Below are 20,519 nucleotides of genomic sequence, written 5' to 3'. Positions count from 1 at the left end.
GTTTTGCTTGGGCTCTACAGAACAGAGCCCAGCGCCTGCACTGCTGCCTCTATTTTGTTTGCTTTGAACAAGGAGAATTAAGCCACTTATTTTCTCTTTTCACTGCTATTTCCTTTGGCTTGCAATTGTCCAAGGTTAGGACAGTCTGTCAGTCTGAATTTGTACAGTATCTCACACAATACAGCCTTGAGTGCTAAAAGAAAATGTTTCCTAATGAGAAACTTTCAGCATAAAACTTCTGGCTGTTTTCCTAGTTGCCCATTTCCAGGAAACAAAACAGACTACTTTGAAGGCATATGTCTCCCTGCTATCAGATAGCAACCCGTGCTTGGTGCAGAGTTTCCTCTACGTGCTGCAGCAGGAAATACTTCAGTGCTCATTACCTTATACTCAAATACATCACAGAAGGAGTCAGAAGAAACTCCACTGTTATCTTCTGCCTGAAGCTTGATGCTGTGCTGTGGAAGTGAGGAGGGACATGGAGTATCAGGGCAACCAAAGCCTTTGAGAGCCAAGGAAGTACCACTGTGAATGTAACCAGGGTAGTGTGTAGGCAAAGAATTAGAGTGTGTTTCTAGGAATGGGCTCAGTCATTAGCCATCTAGCTGTTATCTAGGCTTAGGAAAGGACTTTGCAATCGCAGTGCCATCTTAAATCTTTGTGTGTGTTGTGTGTGCGCTGGGTTCGAGACAGCAATGAAAGGATGAACCTTTTCTGCTGTAAGAGTCCAGGGTGTAAAGCTGGGAAACTGTTTTGTATTGCAGCTGCTGATAGACTGGGGCAAAACTGAGCTCCTTTAAGGTGATCCAATGCACCGACTGATGTCGCAGTGGTGGAGGATTTACATCCCCGCCTCTGTCTGCCGAGTGTGCCAACAAGGAATTGATTTGTGTGACAAGAAGGTAACTGTGACCCTCTGAGCACTGTCAAGGTTGTTGGGGAAGCAAGTCCTGTCAGGATCTGGGGAGGATTACATCAGCCGGCTGCACCGTGAGGAGATTCAGACTTTGTAGAAGCGTAATAAATATTTAGTTTGTGTTTTAGGCTGGCTTGGGAAGTATGGGGGCTGCGTGTGATGACAGCTTCCTCTGATGCTGTTGATCTGACCTGCCACTGGAGTGCTGTGCGGATGGAAAAGCTGTCGGGAGGAGAGAAAGCATCAGCGCTGTGCTGGGCTCTGTGAGCACCCACGGAGGCCTCCCTTCCAACCCTTTCTGTGTCTCTGTTTCTTTCTGGCGTGGAGTCAGAAGGTAGAGGAGACTCTTTCAAACTTACTTTTGACTAAACTCTGTCAAATTTCACTCGCTGCCACTCGCAACCACCCTCCAGCATTTCTTCCATTAGCTTGTAATGCAGCGTACACTGGTTGTAATGGGAGCATCTGTCCTCCTAACATTCGGGTTTTGCTCCCAGTGATGACATGAAGTATGGGAGGAGGGCTGGCAGAGGGCAGGGTGTGTCATATTTACGTGCAGAAATCAAAATGGCAGTGCAGAAATTAGACTTCCCTCCGTGCTCCTGCAACAGCAGAGAGGTTACAGGAGCTTGTGGCTGAACACGTGACGTTGCAATGGGCGCAGCCCAAGAGATCTTTCAGATGGCCCAGTTAGAAAAACCAGAACACGTATTCAGCAGCGGTTCCTTTTACTTCTCTCACTGTCCGCCTCGGCTCTTGGCGGATGCGGTGCTCAGCTGATCTCTCAGGTAAAGGGAGCTGATGTATAATGGGCCGTGTTTGACTGCTTTCCCAAATTGCGCACAAAAACCCAAGTCAGTTGTAAGTGAAGAACAGCGTGTGCACTGCTGAGCTAGCAAGGCATTTCAGAGCCTGTGCATCTGTCCTTTCCTGACATTTCCAGACAAGGAACTGCAGCGCCGGTGATGGGAGGGGGAGTGGCTGGCGTGGAAAACATGAGCTGAATGTAGGCATCTGGAAGGAAAGGATGGGAGGTCGGAGCAGCCCCTGCTGCTGCAGGCACGCATCGGCGGGGGGAGAAGGCACGCAGACAAAGCTGGTGCCATTCCACACGGCTGCTTTGCAGGTTCTTAAATTATTCAGGTAATAACGGTATCCATGCAGGTTTGATGAACCCTGCAGATATCAAGATACTGGGACGAGGCAAGCAACATTTTAAACCTTGCAGCATTCCAAAATCCATTTCTGGTGCAAAGTCTTTTAAGTGCGCCCTGTCCTCTGTACCTGGTCCCCTGTGCAGTGTGGAGCATCCCAAGGGTCTGCCCAAGCAGAGCAATTCCTATGTGCAGGGGATGAGGCCAAGGGTGCCTTCTGTGACAGAGCTGAGCTTGGCAGCACGTGCAGCTCGCTTTGTTCATGATAAGAAGCTGCTTCTATTGTGCTGCAGCTGAGGCACAGCAGGTTAGATGTGAGCTCGAAGGAAAGCAGCTTTACAGAGAGCTAAAATTAGAAGTTTGGTCTGAATTATGCTAATTCATTTTAATTGCCTAAGTATGTCAGTGTTCTTCAGAAACGTACAGTCACTTCGCCGGTCTGGGAAGATGCAGCATCACTGGAGGCATGATGAAAGGATGGGTCAAGGATTGCAGAGATTTCTGGGTTCTCTGCCCTACTTCTGTCTCTGTAGCAGCCATCACCTCCAGCTCTCAGAATGCCATGAGGGTGGGTTCTGAAAACTGCCCCTGGAGTGGATAGTCTCATTCAAATCTGAGGTGTGCAGAGGGCATCCTCCTGGACATGGGGAGATTTCTGACATCTCTCTATGAAGGGACAGTTCTGCACAGCAGAACCATCTGAAAATTCACATTTCATTTCACAGATGAACTGTGTCATGTTTTGAGCCACAGTGCTGCAAACAGCAGCAAAATCCAAGCTCCCTTTCTATTTGCAAACCAAATTTTGCTGAGTGGCTGAAACACAAAGCTGGAGCCATACAGTTCTGTGTAGGGCAGCAAATATAGGGGACTGTGTTAAATCTAGGACTTTGGAATGTTGCAGTGAGAAATCTACAGTAGAAACAAAAGTAGCAGGTATTCACCAAAGTGTCTTGGGGAGGCGGAGGGAGAGAATGCAGCAGCAGGAGAGCATTCAGAAAACAGATGAGGCTTCTATATTTATACAGTGATGAGGGAAGAGGGAGAGAGTGCGTGCATGTCTGTCTGTCTGTATGTCTGCCTGCTCAGGTCACTGAGAAGCCTCTTACTTAAGCAAAAACGTACAATAGAAGCCAGCACCAAATAGAAGTGATGGTTACAGTCCTCTACTGTAGTGTGGTAACGGGACTGTTCAGGTCCTGCAGGGTGTGCTCATATCTGTATGTTGGACCTCTGCTATGGGAAATGCAGAGAACACAGTGCCTAAAGCCTTTGCAGAGCATAAACTGTGTTTATACTTGAACTACTTGAACATACCTTAAACTATGTTATATCTTCAGCTCATCTGGTGGTCACTGCAAAGGAATAGTGAACATATTTCTACTTTTCGTACAGTGATGTTTGTTCAGAAAACAAAAGATTCTAAATAATCTACAGGAAAACTTTTGTGTGTTCAGAGTCCATTTAATTCCGTCCTGATGCCATGCCTGGAAGGGGAGCTCTGTGTCTTACCCAGGACTTGCTGATTACAGCACAAAGCAAAGAATAAGATAAATGCCATGAGGAGTGCTGCTTGGTGGATGAGACAGACAGGTGTGGGGTGAGCTGAGGACAGTTTCAGCTTTGACAGCGCGCTTCCTACTTGCACTGAGCATCTCCAAACAGAAACTGGATGGGAGCTGCCCCTATCTGTGGATGGTCCCCACACAGGGTCTCCAAACCTTGGGTGAGCGTGGTGGGAAGTGTTGTTCTGGGTTTTCCAAGCATTTGACCTTTCCATCTCCAAACACGTTGCAATTAATCTCGATGTCTTCTGTCCCCAGCTGCAGGCACTGCTTCTCGTGCAAAGCACTGTGCCTTAGCATGCTCACATTGCTCTACTTGGAGAGAACTGTTCTACTGAGCAGTAGATGCTATTCCACAGCCCAGCTCTGCGTTGTCAGTTAAAGCATAGTTGCTCTGAATGGTACTCAAAAACTTCAGAATCTCTCGTACAAGAAGAGCAGGGCTGTTTTGGGCTGTACCTTTCTCTCACTGTCAAGCCTTAGGCAGAGGCCACATGCCAACTAAACTTGCTCTTTCAGTCTTCTGAATGGGGAGGGGAGAGTGTGAAAGGTGTCCTCCTTTGGTCTGCCTGGGAATCAGCTCTGCTTTGTTGATGACTGGCGTGAGTTTTCACTGGGCGCTGTAATTACAAGCACGCCTCTTCCATTTCTAGGTCCTTACTCTGATGTTTGAATCAATAATGTTTTGCTGTTCATTGTTTCCATGGTTTTCATTATAGGAGTAAATAGTCTGTTCTTAAATAAGATGCTGAACTTCAATCATTCCGTTCCCTGTCCTTGCAAGTCTCTGCATGGATCTCCTTTTCAGCTGCTTCTCTCTGCTCCTAATTTTCCTTGCGGTGGATGAAAGAACTCAGGCTGGTGATGAGCTTGAGGAGTGGTGGTGTGGGGATGGGAAATGTGCTGCAGAGCTCTCAGTAAGGGAAAACTTATCTAACTGGCTTGCTATGCTGTACTTGTTTTCCCTTTACTGGGGACGGTTACGGTTCTGCTTCTCAACATAAAAGCTGAAATAGAAAATATATCTGTGGGCCACTGTCTTTCTCGTGACAATATTTCAGCTCTTGGGCAAGAGATGCCTTCATAGGGTCTATATTTGTCCTGCAGGCTATGATTTTCTCATCTTTTCCCTTCTTCAGCTCTGTTCCTGGCAGGATTAGCTCAGCTCGCTAGATTTGGTCCAAGCAGAAATTGCTCAGTGAAGCATGGCATGGCAGCTCTCTTCACACACAGGTTGGCCATGCATTGATGCACAATAACGTGTTCCTGTTAAAAAAACAACGTGATGGCCAGCAGGCTGATCCCTATCTGCACATAGCAGGAAAAATGCCGCCCGTCAAGCCTGCTGCAGTGCTAAGATTGCAGTAAAAGGAGCTACAGCATCACAAGGCAAAAGTATAAAATATCTGCTCCCCATCAGTACTGCATCAGCACAGCTCCTCCACATAACTTGTTGAACTCATCCCCATCAATAGGGTCAACAGGGAGAAATGCATCTCAGACCAGCCAGCAACCAGTCCGCAACTGCAGTAGTGAAGCACTTCCTTTATACAGCAGGGAGATCAAGTCTGCATTGGAAAGGGGCATTGCATGTTGGCTATTGTGGTCTGCAGGCTTCCTCCCTGAAGCAGTGGTGCGTTTTTACACATTGTGCTGCAAATAAATGCAACGTTGCACACAGAAGACAAAGGAAGGTGGCTCAGAAATATCACACGATCCTGTAGTTTGCTCTTGGCAGAAAGAATCTATCGCGACCTGTTGGGATAAAGAAAGGAGCTCAGCATCCTCAGAATTGCCTCTGTAGTTCTTGTGAGATTTTAGGGGAAACATCAAACAATCAAACAAAAATAAAACCAGCCCAAAGAAAGCCATGTGCTTTTTGTACTTTTTCTGGAGCTGCAACCACTACAGTTAGCTCCACTCCTCCAGCTGTCTGCTCTGTGCTGCCAACTGCTGAGCTCTGCCAGCAGGTTACGGGGAGAACGTGAGGGTGTAAGGCAAAAAGTACCTCAAAAATATGCACTAATCATGTTTGTGTTTACATTAAGAGATGTAAGGCATGCCAACGATGTGATTGTGAGCTGCAATGAAACAGTAGAGATTCAGGGAGTCTTTTTGGGTGCTGAACCATGAAAACAAGGACCTAATTTTGACTGTGGTTCTGAAGGTCAGCACGAGCAAACATGCATACAAACATGTTGTTTGGAAGATGCTTCCAAGGTACAATAGATTGCAAAAAGGTAAGAGAAGAGACTGCAGAGCTGGAGGCTTTCAGCTGCAGCTGTGGAGTAGGACGTCATTAAAATGAATGTGCTGGGAATGGCAGAGTGCAGGACATAGACATTACTTCTGTAGGAGACCACTTTGGGTGCCTGCTTTTCATGATGTAAAGCATATTGTGTTAGAAGTCTGGCACGAAACCCCATCAAACAAATGAAATCTTCCTTTGTGCCCTCACATTTCAGGGCTCCTTGGCTTGCAATGGACCACTACAATCTGGGTGCCCACCAAGGGTACATTGGGATGCAGGGGATGGTGGCTCACATTGTCTGTTACCGACAGCAAATCCTCAGGGAACCGTAGTGCTAAATGCTACAAGACTATGCATCTTTGAAGGTATGCAGTTGTGCGGTGCTTTTTGGGCTTGGAGATGCCCTTTCAAGGCAGGGGATCTCTGTGAGCTCCTGGAGAGGGGATCAAGCAGCCTGCTTGTCCTGTGTTTCCCTTGTTTTCATTGGGAATTGCTTCCTACTTCTCTGCCTATGATGTGACAGGAGATGGGGACAGTATTATGCTGCATGTTGCTTGTATCCACTGATGTTCTGACGCTGCAGCAGCCTTTTCCAGGCTCCTCATTAACTGCTCTGTGGCCAGCGCTGTTCTGGTGCTCAGCTCCCAGCACTTGCTGCCAGTGCTGATAAACTGGAGTAACAGCATCTTATTTTTGAATTATTTAGGGCAGATTTTTTATTAATAACTCAAATTACCCTGTGAAACAGCAGCTTGTCTGATGTTAAATATTAAACTCTGTTAAGTGTGTGAGCCGGGGCAGAGAGCAGCACGCTGTGACTGCTCTAGCAGCGGATGGCCACGGTGCCCACCATCGTGCATTAATCCCTGCTCCTCAGAGAGCCTCCATCTTTAGGGCAGCCAGATGCACCCCACACAGCTCCCCAGCTTCTGAATTGCATTTTGCATGCTTTAAACAGATCAGCACATCAAAGGCTGGCGGAGCCTCTCTCTGGCGTTTCCATGGCAGCAGCAGCTGAGAGGATTCGGATGTTTCTGGGGTGGGATGGTGCTGTTGGGTGCATTGGGGCAGAGGGGACTGCTGACCACGGCCAGCATCCTCATAGGTCTGCTCAGTGCAAAGGGCTGTCTCCCCATTTTGGGGTGCTGTGATGCAGACCTCTGCCTCTGGACTGCCCACCTCAGCTTCCTCTGGTCTGGGAGAGAAGGATGCTGCGCTGCACAGCAAGTAGGTCAGCTGAGTTATAGCCTCAGAATTGCTTGCTGGTTGGTGCAATGAAGGAAAGCAGGTCATTTCAGTTGCCATTCCTGCTCCTTGTGCTGCTGCATCCTTTGGGAGATGATGATGTGGTAGAGATAATGCTGTCATGTGGTTTGTGGTGGGTATGGCATCATTGCAAGTCTGCAATCAGCTGAATTAATTCCAAACTCATGTGCATCAAAAGATGCGTTCTGTTTCCATTGCCTCCAGGAGCACAGCAGTCTCCAGCAGTCTTTGTTTCTCCTAGGCTAGACTAGACTCCCTAGAGCGACTGAGGACACTCTATTCCTACATGGGCTTTCCAACTGATGCTATGTATTTTGTCTACATCTCCAAAATAATGCACTTTGAGTGCAAAAGCACTTTGTGTTCAGAGCAAAACTCACAAGTCACAAGATCTTTCCTTTTCTTGCTGCTCATATCAGCTATGCATGCTCAGACCATCTTGCCTTCATCTCTAGAGTAAGGCATTCAGTTTTGGACACACTCTCATTTTATTTGAGATTGGGATTGATTAGCCTCAATCCCCATCCTATCCTATCCTATCCTATCCTATCCTATCCTATCCTATCCTATCCTATAGTGTTATCTTGCATTCCGATATCATATTTAGTAAATTAACTCTCCTCCTCAGATCTGCTCTGTTTTTAGGCCCATCTCCCATCTCCTTACCCTTCCCCCTTGTCCCCTTTCCCCTTTCCTGGGGTGTGGGTCAGTGGATCCCCCTGCCCCATTAGTCACAGCTGGACCAAACCAACCTGTAAACTGTCAGCATCCTCCCATCTCTTCTGGGCTGTGGTCCTGTGGGCCTGCTGTCCCCCCATCACAGACACAGATAGATCTAGAGAGTGTGACACTGTGACACTTTCCAACAGTGAATACACCACATCTCCCATATAGTAGCTGACAGAGCTCTCAGGGGCAAAGTTCTGTAGCTGAGGTCAGAGAAAAGTGCTGATACTGCAGGTGTTCAGTGAAAGATGTCCACTGGGAGAAATAAAATAGCTGATTTCCTTCAAGTTTCGAACAATTGTGAGACTCTCATTAGCTCTGCTAGGTCAGTAGAGCTCTATCTTCACGCTTATTCTACAGAATTGCTCCCTTCCCAAAATCATGTACAAATAACTATTTCTGGGACTCTTCTTCTGTCATCCAGAAGCATCTTATGCAATTGAATTAGACCGTAGGAAAAGATACTGAGAGATGAAATCATCCTAAATGCTGATCATTGAGAACAGGGCTGTGGGCATACAACAGAGGTGTGCACATCTCTTCTGAATCATTCATTAATTATCCTTAAATGGAACCCATGAGGTTCAAGATTTCAAGTGGATTTTTTGCAGGTCTGCCAAACGGTTCTTCAGAGCATTGCAGTAACTGGAGAACAACTGGCTGTTGTACTGTGAGCAGCACACTGGTGTGAGCTGCTGCTCTTGCTGTAATGCTCATATCATGTTGTGCAGGCATGTCAAGGATGCTGAGGAAATAGATGAATCAATGGTATCTGGAATAGTCATGCCCACAAGATGCACAGTCATCAGAACATGAGTGGAAAAGAATCCAAGGAAGCATTTGGCCTCTTAGCTTACTCAGCAAGGTGATCAGCAAAGGCTCAACAACGTGTTTCTAAGTTCTGGGATTGAGGTAAGGAGTAAGAAGCCACTTCTCAAGTAGGTTTCGTTCTGGGGTCTGCTCTGCACTGGCACTGCAAGCTGGTGGGGACCACCTATATAGGGCACCTTTATAGGGCAGCTCTGTGCCAGGATGAGCATGTTAATGTTGTCACAGTCCCTCTGGACAGCATCTGTAGAAAAAAGAGGAGTGACCTTGTGAGTGCAGAGTTTGCTTTTGATGGTACACGAAGCTCTGAGCTCCAAAAAGAAGAGTTAGCATTGTTGGGATTTTTTTCTTTCTGCATGGGAGCCAGAAAAGCAGGGACAAATCTGCTCTGCGAGCTCCTGCAGAACGAATATTCACCATAATCTCAATGGCTTTCCATCAAACAATCCCCAGGACTAAATATTAGCAACAAAAATTTTTAGTAGTACTCTATAGTTTTCACAAATAGTCTTGGCAATGCCTTGAGTGGATTCTGTTGATGATGGCATAACCCAGTCAATATTGCTCATCCACCTCCCAGGAGGGGAGCGTCTAACAACCTCAATCCATTAGAGGCATGAAGAGGATGGAGGTTTCCCATGACTTATTTTTCTACGACTGTGCCTTGATTCTGCAACCACCCCTCATGCTAACCTGCAGCCCAGCACTGTCACACCACAGCTGTTCCTGGAAATGGCTGTGCTGCACTTGCAGTGCCACCATGTCTCTCGTCAATCCTCATTTCGTTATTTTTGCCCAGCTGCAATCCACGACTATTCAGAGGAAAAAGCTGTACAAGTTGCAGCTGACTGTGGCATGAATATTGATTGGAATTATTTCAAGTTTTGGTGCAAACCTTCCTGCCTTGCTGTTGATATTTGAGCCTTTCATCAAACTCCAGAGCATTTCTGTGTCAAATCACAGGTGTACAGCTTGTTTTGCTTATTGCTCTGAATATCAAAATAACTCCCTCTGAGCTCTGTGCAGAGCTCCTGACACCTGTCGGACTGCTGCAAAGCTGGTGACAGGACTGCATACACCACAAAGCACTGATTGAAGGCTTTTTTTGCTGGTACAAACTCAGAAGAAAATAATTTGAGAACTGAAAATAGAAAAGGTTTACAGAAATGGTTTCTAAGTTCTGTTCAATTGCTTGAAGTGATCTGATAGAACAGAACAGGAGGATCTTGGTGGGACCACGGCATTTAGGTGCACTGCAGACCTCAAAGACCAGGTGGCTGCTGAGAGTAGAGGTACAGCAAAAGGTTTTTCCTTCCCTTGATGCTGAGCAGCAGAGTCAGAAATTTCTTGCCAAAAGGAGCAGAGTGCATCTTGCCAGGTGGGGACTGTGCCTTCATCTGCTCTCACAGGATGTCAGTCTGCACTGCCTCCAGGCATGCATTACAGCTCAATGCTGGATGTTTGTCCATCTTGAGATCCCCAAATAGGCATAATAACATTTGGGAATCGGCGGATCTGCAATCTTGCTGTTACAGCAGAATCACTGGATTCAATAGGATCAATAGCTGGGCTTAATTAGCAGCAGCTTGATAAGGCTCTCCTGATGTCTTTCAGATCGGTACCCGCCTGAGTGAAAGCAGAAACTTGTACCTAAAGCAGTAATTAAGAAGTGATTTGCCCTTGGCCCACACTGTGGGCATAATGCCAAGCTGATTTCCCAGAGCTGTTTTTTTCCAATTCAGGCTCAGTTAGGTGATACTCCTTGCTCTCAGAACTGCTTGGCCTTCAGCAGAGGGAAAAAGAATTAAAACAACAACAACAAAAACAACAGCAGTTGTTAATGTTGTGGGCAAGATGTCTTCTGGTCCAATGGATGGGGAGCAAATGCAGAGGCTGCTGAGCATTTTCTATCTGTCTGTGCAGCCAGGACAGCACAGAGCTAAGCTGTAGCATAGGCAAGAGTCCATGGATATTGCTTTTATGTGAGAATTCTGCACTTCTTTCATGTCTGCACTCAATGAATCTGAGTCTCTGAGATTTCTGTGCATGAATGAGCTTATAAGATGAATTGGTCAGATAACATTTTCAGCTGCGTTGCCTGGCTCATCCAAATGAGGAGCAAAAAGAACATCTTATGGCTCGTATCATAAAATGTCAAAGGGACACACAGTGAGGCCTTCTGTTTGATCAGTGTCAATGCAGTGAGGGGCAAGGGCTGCCCAAACTTTCTGATGTCATGCTCACACTGTTTCTTCTAAGAACCAAGCAGCAGTGATTCTGGTAGTAGGCAGTTTGTCTCTTGGAGTAAAAGGGCAGGCTGCTCTTTTCAATTTGCATTTCTGGATTTCCTTTGTGAATTCCACAGCTCAAACAGTTCTGAACTTATGGAAAGCCATGAAAGATTTATTTGATCCAAGGGTACAATGGGAAAAGATTACCTATACTTACCTGCTGCTCAGCTTTGCAAATGCAGTCCAGTGGTTTTCTTGCAAGTTTTAATCTGCCTCATGCTTCTGGGTGCAGGTTTTTAGACTGATTTTGGGACAAGTATCTTCCTCTTTTCTCTCTCTCTCACACACACAAGAGGATGGGGAGGCAACCAGCATGACAACACAGCCTGGAAGATGTGAGAAAAGCAAATCTTTGTTCCCCTTCCATCACATAACACTGCACAGCTCCTGCTCTGACAGAAAGCTGAAGAGCAAGTGTCAGTGTGGCCCCTTCCATGCCCTTCCCCTGGCCCATGGCTGATGATTCCAGCACTTTGTAAGCCGAGGAATTGACATTAGAGAGGGAAGGCACCAGCAGTTCGCACTGACTTTCTGTGAAATGACAGATGCCAGAAACAACAAATGCCACAGGAAAGCAAGCTTGCTATGCTCAGAGAACTGCCTGCTCCTAGCATCAGAGTGCCTGGCTCAGCACTGCAGAGTGCTGTTATCTGCTTATTTATGCCTGCATCATGGCTATTCTCTCCTAGCAGGAGGAAGCAGCCTGACAGCAGCACTGGTTTTCATTGCAACTCTCTCCTTGCATGAAGCTCAGTACCTTCCATTACCCACAGCTGGGCAACAGCAACAGAATTGCTAAGGATTTAAATTATTCATCTTTTGTGCCTGACTCAGCCTTAAAATTGCATTCATGTTTCCTAAGATAACAGCTTGTTGACCAGAGGAGCCAGGGAGCTGGCTGCTCTTCGGAGCCTCAGCAGGTGACTGGAGCACAGGGACTGTTGTCCTCAGTAAGCAGAAAGGGGATGTGCTGGATAAAACAAACCCTGCTGCACACTTGTCCTTGCTCCAGGAGGTTGCAGTGATGGCTTGGAAGAGCAGCTTCCCTTCAGTGACTTCAGCCCTGGACCTGTCCTAGCATTGTTTCTCAAGCTGCTGAATGCAGGAAAGGATGTACATCATTCTCTGAGCAAAAGCACCGTGCTGTATCCTCAAAGAACTGAAGCCCACTGTTAAAGAGAGGTATTTACTCTTCCCCAGGGCAATGTGTGTGAGATACTCTGCTTCATGCACTCTCCATTCCCTTAAGTGAAAGGAAAATAACAGCTGAGAAGGGACTGGCAGCAGCCTGTGGTGCCCGGAGATCCCTTCTCTAATTACATGGAAGATAACAAGGCAGAGAAAGGAGCCCTGCATTCCTTCACAGCTACATCATAGTGCAGCTGAAGATCTTCTCCAGAGACTCTCAGGAAAGGTCAGAGGCAGGACTCCGTATCTCTCAAAAAAAACAAACAAACAAACAAAACCCCAAACTTTTTGTGTCTGTAGGAGCAGTTTTCTTCAGGGATCCCCCCTTCCTCCTAACTGCTCACAGATCACTTCCCTCTGTCCCACCTCTGTCTGCAGTTGGTGCTGGAGCTCAATCTCAGGTGTAAACCTGTCATGCCATGGCACTGAAGCACTAGGACTGCTGTGTGCTGTCACAAGATGGTAGGAGAGATTGTTTTTCCCTTGTATGATAGATATTATAGCATCTGGGGAACAGTGCTATGACAATATCAGAGCCCTGGCTGGCAAAAATCTCCTTGAAGTCCTTGGGGTTGCACACAGGGGCACAAGAGAGCTGACAGCAATTATTCACTCTTTGTCCTGGATGCTTTTTCTCGACGTTGGTTTGCACTTTCTAACAGACTGTTTCTATTGCATCCACTGAAATCTCTTCCTTTTTCAGAGCTCTGATTTAGCTCTGTGTTAGCTAACTGAACACGCAATGTGATGCTGACTTGTGCAGTCTCAGAGGCCTGTAAGGAGATGTTCACATAGGTGTACTGTGTGATACTGTGCAAAATCCCAGGGAGTGAGCAGTCCAGCCCGTCTCAGTTCAAGCTCTGAAAACAGGTAAGTGTTAAAGCATTGCCTGAGACTTTTGAAGTGTTTTCATGGAAAAGAACCTGCAGAAAGTTTGCATTATGCTGAGCCAGTAGCTCTGGATAGACTCATAGCCCTGGCTGATAGGGTTCTATCTTCAGAGGACTCGTATTTGCATTCATGATGTGTTACACAGGGGAAAAAAACAGCAGGATCTGAGACATGGCTGATGTTGCCTGGAGGTTCAGAGCAGCAATACATTTTAGAGCAAATGCAGTGTGCCAGGCAGCAGTTACATTGCTCATCCTTCTGATAATTAACATTTGAGCTCAGCCTCAATGGGAGGAGGAGTTCATTATAGGTCGAACACTTAAGGGATCCCACACTTCCTGTGAAGTACTGAATTGCACTGGACAAGGGGAATGTATTTCCTTGGACTGAGGTAAGGACTATTCCTGCTCTAATGTTTCAACCCGGACTTGGCTCAGTAAGAAAAAAAATCTCAATTTCTACATAGTGCAAAGCATTTTTCTATCCTAACAGATTCTCTTGATTTTCTTTTCCTGCTCCAACTGGTGTAAGCTCAGCCAGTGGTGGGCTGGTCTGTTTTATTGGAATTCCCTAGAGGAATGCAGCTGATTTTGTCCCCTCTGCAACTGAAAAGTGACACAAGCTGCGTTTATCAATGTGATGCCCAGACCCTTCCAGGTGTGATCAGGTCACAGCCTTGCTAGTTTGTCCCAGTGGAGAAAGTTCTTGAACTTGTAATTGGTATCAAGGACCTGCTGATTGCTAGCTAGAAACAGGCACCAAGATGCGTGGCTGCCTTGCACCACCCCAGGGCTTCTTCAAGGATCCCAAATAGGGTAGCAAAGCACTGGCAGAAGAATGCACAGAGTGCCAGGTGAGCGTGGCTCTGTGTTGTGTGAGCAGGAGGAGAGGGTGGGATGGGAGTGGACTCCAAGAGGGCTGTTCCTTGGACAACTGGTGTGACTCCATTGCGTGTCTTTCAGAGAGGGCATGCACCAACCACTGTGGACCCCTTGCCTTCTTGTTGCAAGCAAGGATCTCCTGAAGGGATGCTGGAGCAGGAGTCTGCTGTGCAGGTAGAAGGGGGGAAGGGGCGCGTTCGTTGCGTTGCAGCGAGCCTCAGGCCCTACGAAGGGCCTGGAGCTGCTGTCACCAGAATTCATCTCTCACTTCAGTTCCATCTCAGTGTCCCCCATTTTGGGACCTGTGCCCCAGCCAAGGTCTGCAGCAACCAATGAGCTGTTTGGGCTCTGCGCAGCACAAACCGGGAGAACCAGCGTGGTTCAGGCCACAGGATTATTTCATTTTGCCTTGTATTTCTGAAGCTCCATCTTCCCTTCTGCTGTTTGAAGAACAGGGCTCACGTAAGCGGGCTCCTCCCTGTTTACAGCTCAGGGGCATGTTTATGAAGCACGCCTCAGGTGCAACATAGGCTGAGTGCTTGCGTGCAGGGCAGCTGTAATCTTCCAGTTGCAGGCAGGGAGATTACCTCCTGGGAGGGAAAGTGCCTCCCGCCACTCCAGCAGACACATGTGAGTGGAGATGATAGGGTTCAGTCCTGCTGATAACGCTTCCAGTCTGGCTGCTCACACAGTTTATTTGGCTGCAGCATTCAGCATCAGTGAGCTGATCAGACCTGCAGACCCTGGCTGCCCAGGGTGAGCTGACTCTCCTGCAGCAATGCCATGTTTGCATTACTTGAGGGTGAGTACTTGGGCAAGTCTCTGCCATGGTCAGGGGCTTGCTGGGCTGCACTAGGGGGAGAGGAATCAGGTCTGTTCGAAGAGGGGTGTTTTTATTTGCTTTGGTTTTGTGGTGTTTGTTTATTTTGTTGTTATTATTATTATTATTTTATTTTGGGGGCTTTTGGTTGTTGTTTTTTTTTTTTTACATTCAGGAGTTTAGGTGCATCCAGGCCACTTAAATAGTTTTATGTCTGCCCCAGACAACATAGGCCCTTGTCCCCAAAGTATGGTAGCCTAAATGGGCCCTGGAATGGTAGAAGGGGTTTGCTGCCCTTCTTAGGCTGCTGGAAGCTTGCCTAAGGTCATGCTGGGATTCAGCAATGGAGTCTGGCATTCAATCCAGAATTCCTAAGTCCCCCTGGTATTGTGCTCACCTTGTCTTTCTTGCTGCTGCTTTTGTTGAGAGATGGGGGTGCCCTCAAGTGAGGGCTGTTAGGGGTTTTTTTCTTTGTTTTCCTCTCAGTGGTACACGTTGATTTCTGTGCTATCACCTTCCTTATTTCACCCACACGAAGCTCTGGGACAGGTGCACAGGATGACGTTTCTCTCTAGGCATAGTGCTCTATTAGCTCTGCTGAGGAGCAGGTGGCTGTGCTGCCACAGCTTTTGCTTGCATGTCCTCACCGGGGATAAGTTGGCAACAATCTATTTCCAGGCTGTGCTTCAGGTACTTTCCTGTCAATGCTTTCTTCCCTGCATGGCTTCTGGAGGCTACACTGAGCTCAGGCAGCCTGGCTGCACACTGCTAGCAGTGAATCTGCAACCATGCACATGTGCTGCGATCCTTCACAGCCTCTCCATCCTAGCAGGAAGCCTCATCCTCAGCACTTTTGCTCATGGAAGCAGGTGTGGGCTGGCCCTGCTGAAGCAGAGGTAGAAAAGATCAGCCAGAAGAGATTGCAGACATTAGGAACAGTTGATTCAAAACACTGGCAAAGAGAGAGAATTTTTTTCCATAAGGCACTGAGTCAGACCTTGGTGGCACGTTCTGGCTTCTGCTGCGTGCAATGGCACTGCACAGAGCCTGGGGCAGGCTGGAAGCTGGTTTGCAGGATGTGCCTCAGTCCCTCAAAGCATGTCCCTGTCTTCCCTTGTACTGATGTTGTCTGTTGCACGTATTGCCTGAGCCATGGCACGGCTGGGGAAGGCAGTGCAGTAGGAAAGCAGGAGATACAAAGCAGTCACAGTGCTGCTGCATCTCTCACAGCTGTAAATCCTATTGTGCTGTAAGAAGAGGTGTAGCTCCTGAGTGACAAGCACCGGTGTATTGTCTTCAGTCACAGTCTGTGTGTTTTCTGACGAGGTAAAAATAGCTTTTCTTTTTCAGGCTGTGCAGAGAGCAGAGGCTCCTGCTAACATCAAAGGAGTGTGACAGCTTTCCCCTGGATGCGCCTTGCCCCAGCTGGCAGGAGCCTTCGCTGTGCTAATTCTTGCTTTGCTTTGGCTCTGTGCAGAGGAACAATGTCCTGGTCTTCAGCTCCCTATTCCTCTGTTCAGTCCCTGCAGTTGGACTCAGCACTGGACTTCACTGACAAGTGGTGGTTTGCAAATTTCAGAAAAGGTCTTGATGTTACTGCTTAGAAACTCCATTAATACTATCTGGGAAATGACAGGCAGGCAGACTTTCATAGAACCAGGGGATCCTTATCAGGAAGGATCAGTTCACTATGCAGGGGCAGCTCCCTAGTACTTGCTCATTGCAGATTAAGGAGAGATCCGTCTCCTCACACAGTCCTGAACCCCCTTCCAGCTTCAGCATCTAGCAAAGGGGATGTGAGGTGGGAGGAAAGGGACCAGTTGTCTACATCTGAACGTGCTCAGCAGGGACAGAGTTAATTTGGCCCTGAACTACACCACCAGTGACAGTCCAGAACAACCCTGTCCCATTCAGAGTGCATAAAAACAGGCTTTCCAAATGCTAATTAGTTGTGATACTGTAAGGATGGAGGACTGTGCCTGACAGAGGGGCCCGATGACTGCGACTGCACCTGAAAATGTGCCCCCACTTTACTAACTTCAAAGCTCAAAAACTAATTGAAGAGTTGCCTCCCTTCTCAGAAACCCGACGGGGACCCTCCTCCTTTACTTTGGGATTTCTGCTCTGCCACTTGTGCCAAATTCTCTTCCAGCATTAACAGCCCCTTGATGCAGGAACTTGTGCAGATCTTTCATTTCTGCATTATTTGATTCTCTTGCCGCCAGATCATAGCGCCATGTGCACCCCTGCATTCTCATGACTGGGGATCACTGCTGCTATCAGCACTATCAGCCATGGCCTCTGGTGTTCTGTGCCTTGGGGAGGCCTGGGGTATTGTGAAATCTCCACTCAGCAACAATGAGCATGGACAAAGGTTTTGCTCAAGGTGATGCATGAAAGGAGAGCAAAATCACTTAGCAAATGGTTTCCAGAGATGACCTCTTAATGCTTTAAGTTCTACTAAGATCTGCAGACCTCTCCTAAATCGCGTGCGCAGGAGTGAAGATGGTGGGAGGGTAGAATTTGGATATATGGATTTATCCTTTCATCTGATGAGCTTTTCCCAGTGTTCTTGCTTTTCTCTTTCATCTGAGTTTGCAGTATGTGCCTGGCAGTCTCTTCTCTGTGCTGCTCTGGCTGCCTGCCTGAGGCTTCGCTCCTGTGGCCTCTCTGGAGATGCTGTGCACTATTAAATGCTTTCTTCCACCAGGAAGGCTGAAACTTGCTGGTAGGTTTTGTTTCCACTGCAGGGACCACCCGTGTCAAGCTTCTGTGAATGTAGATAGAGGAGAAAGTTCCTGCTGATCAGATGGTGTGGTTTCTGTTTCTGGGCATTCCAAGTTGAATCCAATTCAACTTCCCTTATCTTTTTAGAGAGACCCCAGGGGCCATCTCTAAATGCACTTAATCTTAGTATCTGCCTTTAGTTTATTTCCAGAACTGACATATTCTTCTCATCTGAGGAGAAAGGATCACCATTAGCACCCGCTGACCTGGGCATTTGATGTCCGCAGGGTAGGGAGAACATGGAGAGCCCTGGCCTGAAAAAAGTCCTTAGGCTGAGAACTGCTTAAAGTAAGGCACTACATTGTTCTCTCTGTTGGAAACAATACCTCAAAGTTGAGGACCATGCCTGCTGCTGGACATATGCCCACAAGAGCAAAGAAATGTCAAAGCAAACTAAAGGCTATTGCAAGGGTTGTTGTACTTCCTTCCCAGCTGGCAGTGCTGACAGTGCCCTGGTACTAACAGCTGACAGTGACTGGGTCATCTCCTGGGATGTGGTCTGGACCTTTTATGCACTGTCTGGATAGGATGCCCTCTGTAACACATGGCCACAGTGCAGGAGTCAGGCTTGCATCTCCCTGTTGCTGCTGGGGCTCTGTGCATTGCTGGAGCAGTGTGTGCTACCTTACACAATTTGTCTGTCCTTGCTGGACCTCCATGAGCACTTGGCAGCCTGAGACCAGGCGGGGGGGAGTGCATCTGCTTAGCAGGGTCAAAAGCCCCCATGGGGGATCCCCAGGTAAGGCCTTGTCCTTAGCAGCAGCATCTGGCTCTTCTGTTACTATTTCTCTGCTGTTCACAAACTGCTTGCTCATCCTGGTTTTCAAGATGCCTCCACTGGCTTCACTCCTAATGCACACCAGGGAAAAAGTGGCACGTATTGCTCCAGAGGTGGGGTTTCAGGAGCATTAGAGCAGTGGAGCTGCAAATGCCACTAAGTGTGCAGGGCAGGAGTTGCTGGCAGGAGAACGTGGCTTCCAAAGAATACAGCAGTGGCAAAAGTTTGAAGATGCAGTTATGTTTAGTGATAAACTCATGAGATAGAAACCTGTGCAGTGGTGTAGTTGCTTTGAAGACCTCTGCTACAGAGCACACACAGGAAGCTTTTCTTGTAGCAAAGCTTGCTGTCTGAGCCTCCTCAGTGGCAATGATTTTCAGTAGCTTGGCCTGGAAAAAAGCAAATTGATCAAGGCCCAGGCATGGTGCACACATGGAGCAGTGTAGCAGCATGCATATGTGCCTTTTGCCAGTCTGAAACAGCAGGACAATTTGCTTCCTTCCTCGTGGCCCAGAAACCACCATGAAAGCAGCGTGAGCCTCTGAACTCATTTGCTCTTGGGAATCATCAACATGCTACATTTAACAGCCTCTACACAGGGTGTTCCTGATGAACATGGCCCCTGTCCATAGAAAGAAGCAATGTTGAGACCCTTCTTTCCTTTATCAATAATTTGCAGAAGGAGCTCCTCCCTAGGTGGGAGTAAGAGTGATGGCACTGCCAGAAAAGATTAGAGAAGACTTTGACCGTGTGCAGGAGACAAATAGAGCAAGATTAGCGAAATCCAGCCTGAACCTCTGGCTTGGCAAAACATCCCCTTTGCATATTGCCTTAGCCCACAGCTACAGTGCAAGGAGCTTGGTCAGACCCAGGCTTCTGCTGGGGTGAAGGAGCAGTCATCAGGCTGTGGTGATACCCTGTGAATAAGGACTGAGAAAGTCTCCCATCAAGGCTGGAAAAGAGAAATAATTTGACTGTTGCCTGAAAGAAGAGAAACTGAAGGAGAGGCACAGCTGCACTGAGCTGTGCTTTTCACTTTAGAAGGTCTTGGAGCATTTTGCAAAGTCCAGATCTGGGAAGTGCTGGAAGCTGCATCCTGTCACTTCACAGCTTGAAGATCCCCAAGTCTATGGAACACGACGCCTATACGTGGGGCTTAGCTGTGTGAGAGGTACACAAATAAGCAAGTTTACCTCCTCAGCTTGGAATAACTCCTTCCTGAAAAATGGCTGGGAAAGAGAGGGAAAATGGAGAGAAACACTCCAAGCTGCCAAAAAAAAATTAAAAAAAGGAAAGTAAAACCACTGGGGGCATTCTTTTTCATCTGGAAGCAACTGCTGTATATCCTGGGGCAGGCGGATAGCAAACAACTGTGGGTGCAGGCAGCAGTATGAGCACAAATGCCAAGCGAGTGCACGCAGTGTGTCTGTGCTGCACTTTGTGCTTAGCTGTGGATGGCGAGTGTGCAATGTGTGTGCCTGCCTTAAGGAGCATTTGTGTTGTGCTGCCTGGGATGTGCATGCATCTTTTTGATATGCATACGTACTTACGCCCATGGAGTCTCTGCATTTCTTGCTGTTCCCTTTTGTTGAAAAAGGAGATGGCATTGACCCAATCTATGCTTTAGTTCCTTGGCTAATCTCATGCTGTCAGGCTGCCTGTGACACCCCAGAGTAATCAGCTGTTGTGAAAGAGTACGACCAAATGCCAGGTAGGCAGTCCCAGTGTACGCAGGGACTTTAAGAGGAGAATATGACTGCAGATATCTGTCGTCTGCTTTTGCTGTCTGAGCTGTGTCTCCATCCCATGGCTGCCGGCACCCGGCACCCATCACCCTGGTTCTGGGAAGCAGAAGGGCAGTCGTTCTGCAGCATCCACGCCTCAGCCATGTGCAAGGGCCCTCCACCCCTCTCCTCCAGGGTAGTGTTACCTGCAAGATGCTCCTCAGCATGTCTGTGGGGCTGCTCCTCTCTGCTCTTCTTGAGGTAGTCCCTGCAGCTCTGACTGTTCTCTGTGCTTGGCAGCAAGCATCTGCTTTCCACAGGCATCTTGCTATTAAATATCCTGTCTGACACAGTAATGGAAAGAAAATGAACAAATTCCATTAGTGGCTGGCGATCCCTGCAGGTTCTGCGTTGGGGCGAGGAGGGAGTTGGTATTTTTAGAGAGAATGCAAT

The 20,519-nt window shown here is 47.6% G+C and overlaps 1 protein-coding gene and 1 long non-coding RNA gene across 5 annotated transcripts in view; one reads left to right on the top strand and one right to left on the bottom strand.

Moving 5' to 3' along the window:
- Positions 1-3,421: 3,421 nt before the first annotated feature.
- On the bottom strand, positions 3,422-20,488 carry LOC122188172. 2 transcript variants are annotated; one of them, XR_006181498.1, is made up of 3 exons: positions 20,273-20,488; positions 11,155-11,323; positions 3,422-5,390 (listed from the first exon to the last, which is right to left on the bottom strand). It is a non-coding gene; the product is annotated as an uncharacterized LOC122188172 (long non-coding RNA). The 2 variants fall into 2 exon arrangements; XR_006181499.1 differs by lacking the exon at positions 3,422-5,390 and adding an exon at positions 7,914-8,950.
- ANK1 (ankyrin 1) overlaps positions 12,996-20,519 on the top strand; it is a 33,666-nt gene continuing 26,142 nt past the window's right edge. The window contains exons 1-2 of one of the 3 annotated variants that reach the window (XM_042886267.1): positions 12,996-13,055; positions 14,039-14,131. In XM_042886267.1, coding sequence (XP_042742201.1) covers positions 14,105-14,131 — 27 coding nt within the window. In that variant the 5' untranslated portion in view covers positions 12,996-13,055; positions 14,039-14,104. Of the gene's footprint in view, positions 13,056-14,038; positions 14,132-14,568; positions 14,588-14,664; positions 14,760-19,366; positions 19,514-20,519 lie in introns of those variants that run through there. The other 2 variants (XM_042886268.1, XM_042886270.1) reach the window with 2 other exon arrangements.

The sequence above is a fragment of the Lagopus leucura genome, unplaced genomic scaffold, assembly GCF_019238085.1.
Source record: "Lagopus leucura isolate 7727_CA_CO unplaced genomic scaffold, USGS_WTPT01 Super-Scaffold_100056, whole genome shotgun sequence".
NCBI classification, from domain to species: Eukaryota; Metazoa; Chordata; class Aves; order Galliformes; family Phasianidae; genus Lagopus; species Lagopus leucura.
The sequence above is the reverse complement of the archived record's forward strand: the minus strand, read 5'-3'. Positions and strand labels throughout refer to the sequence as shown.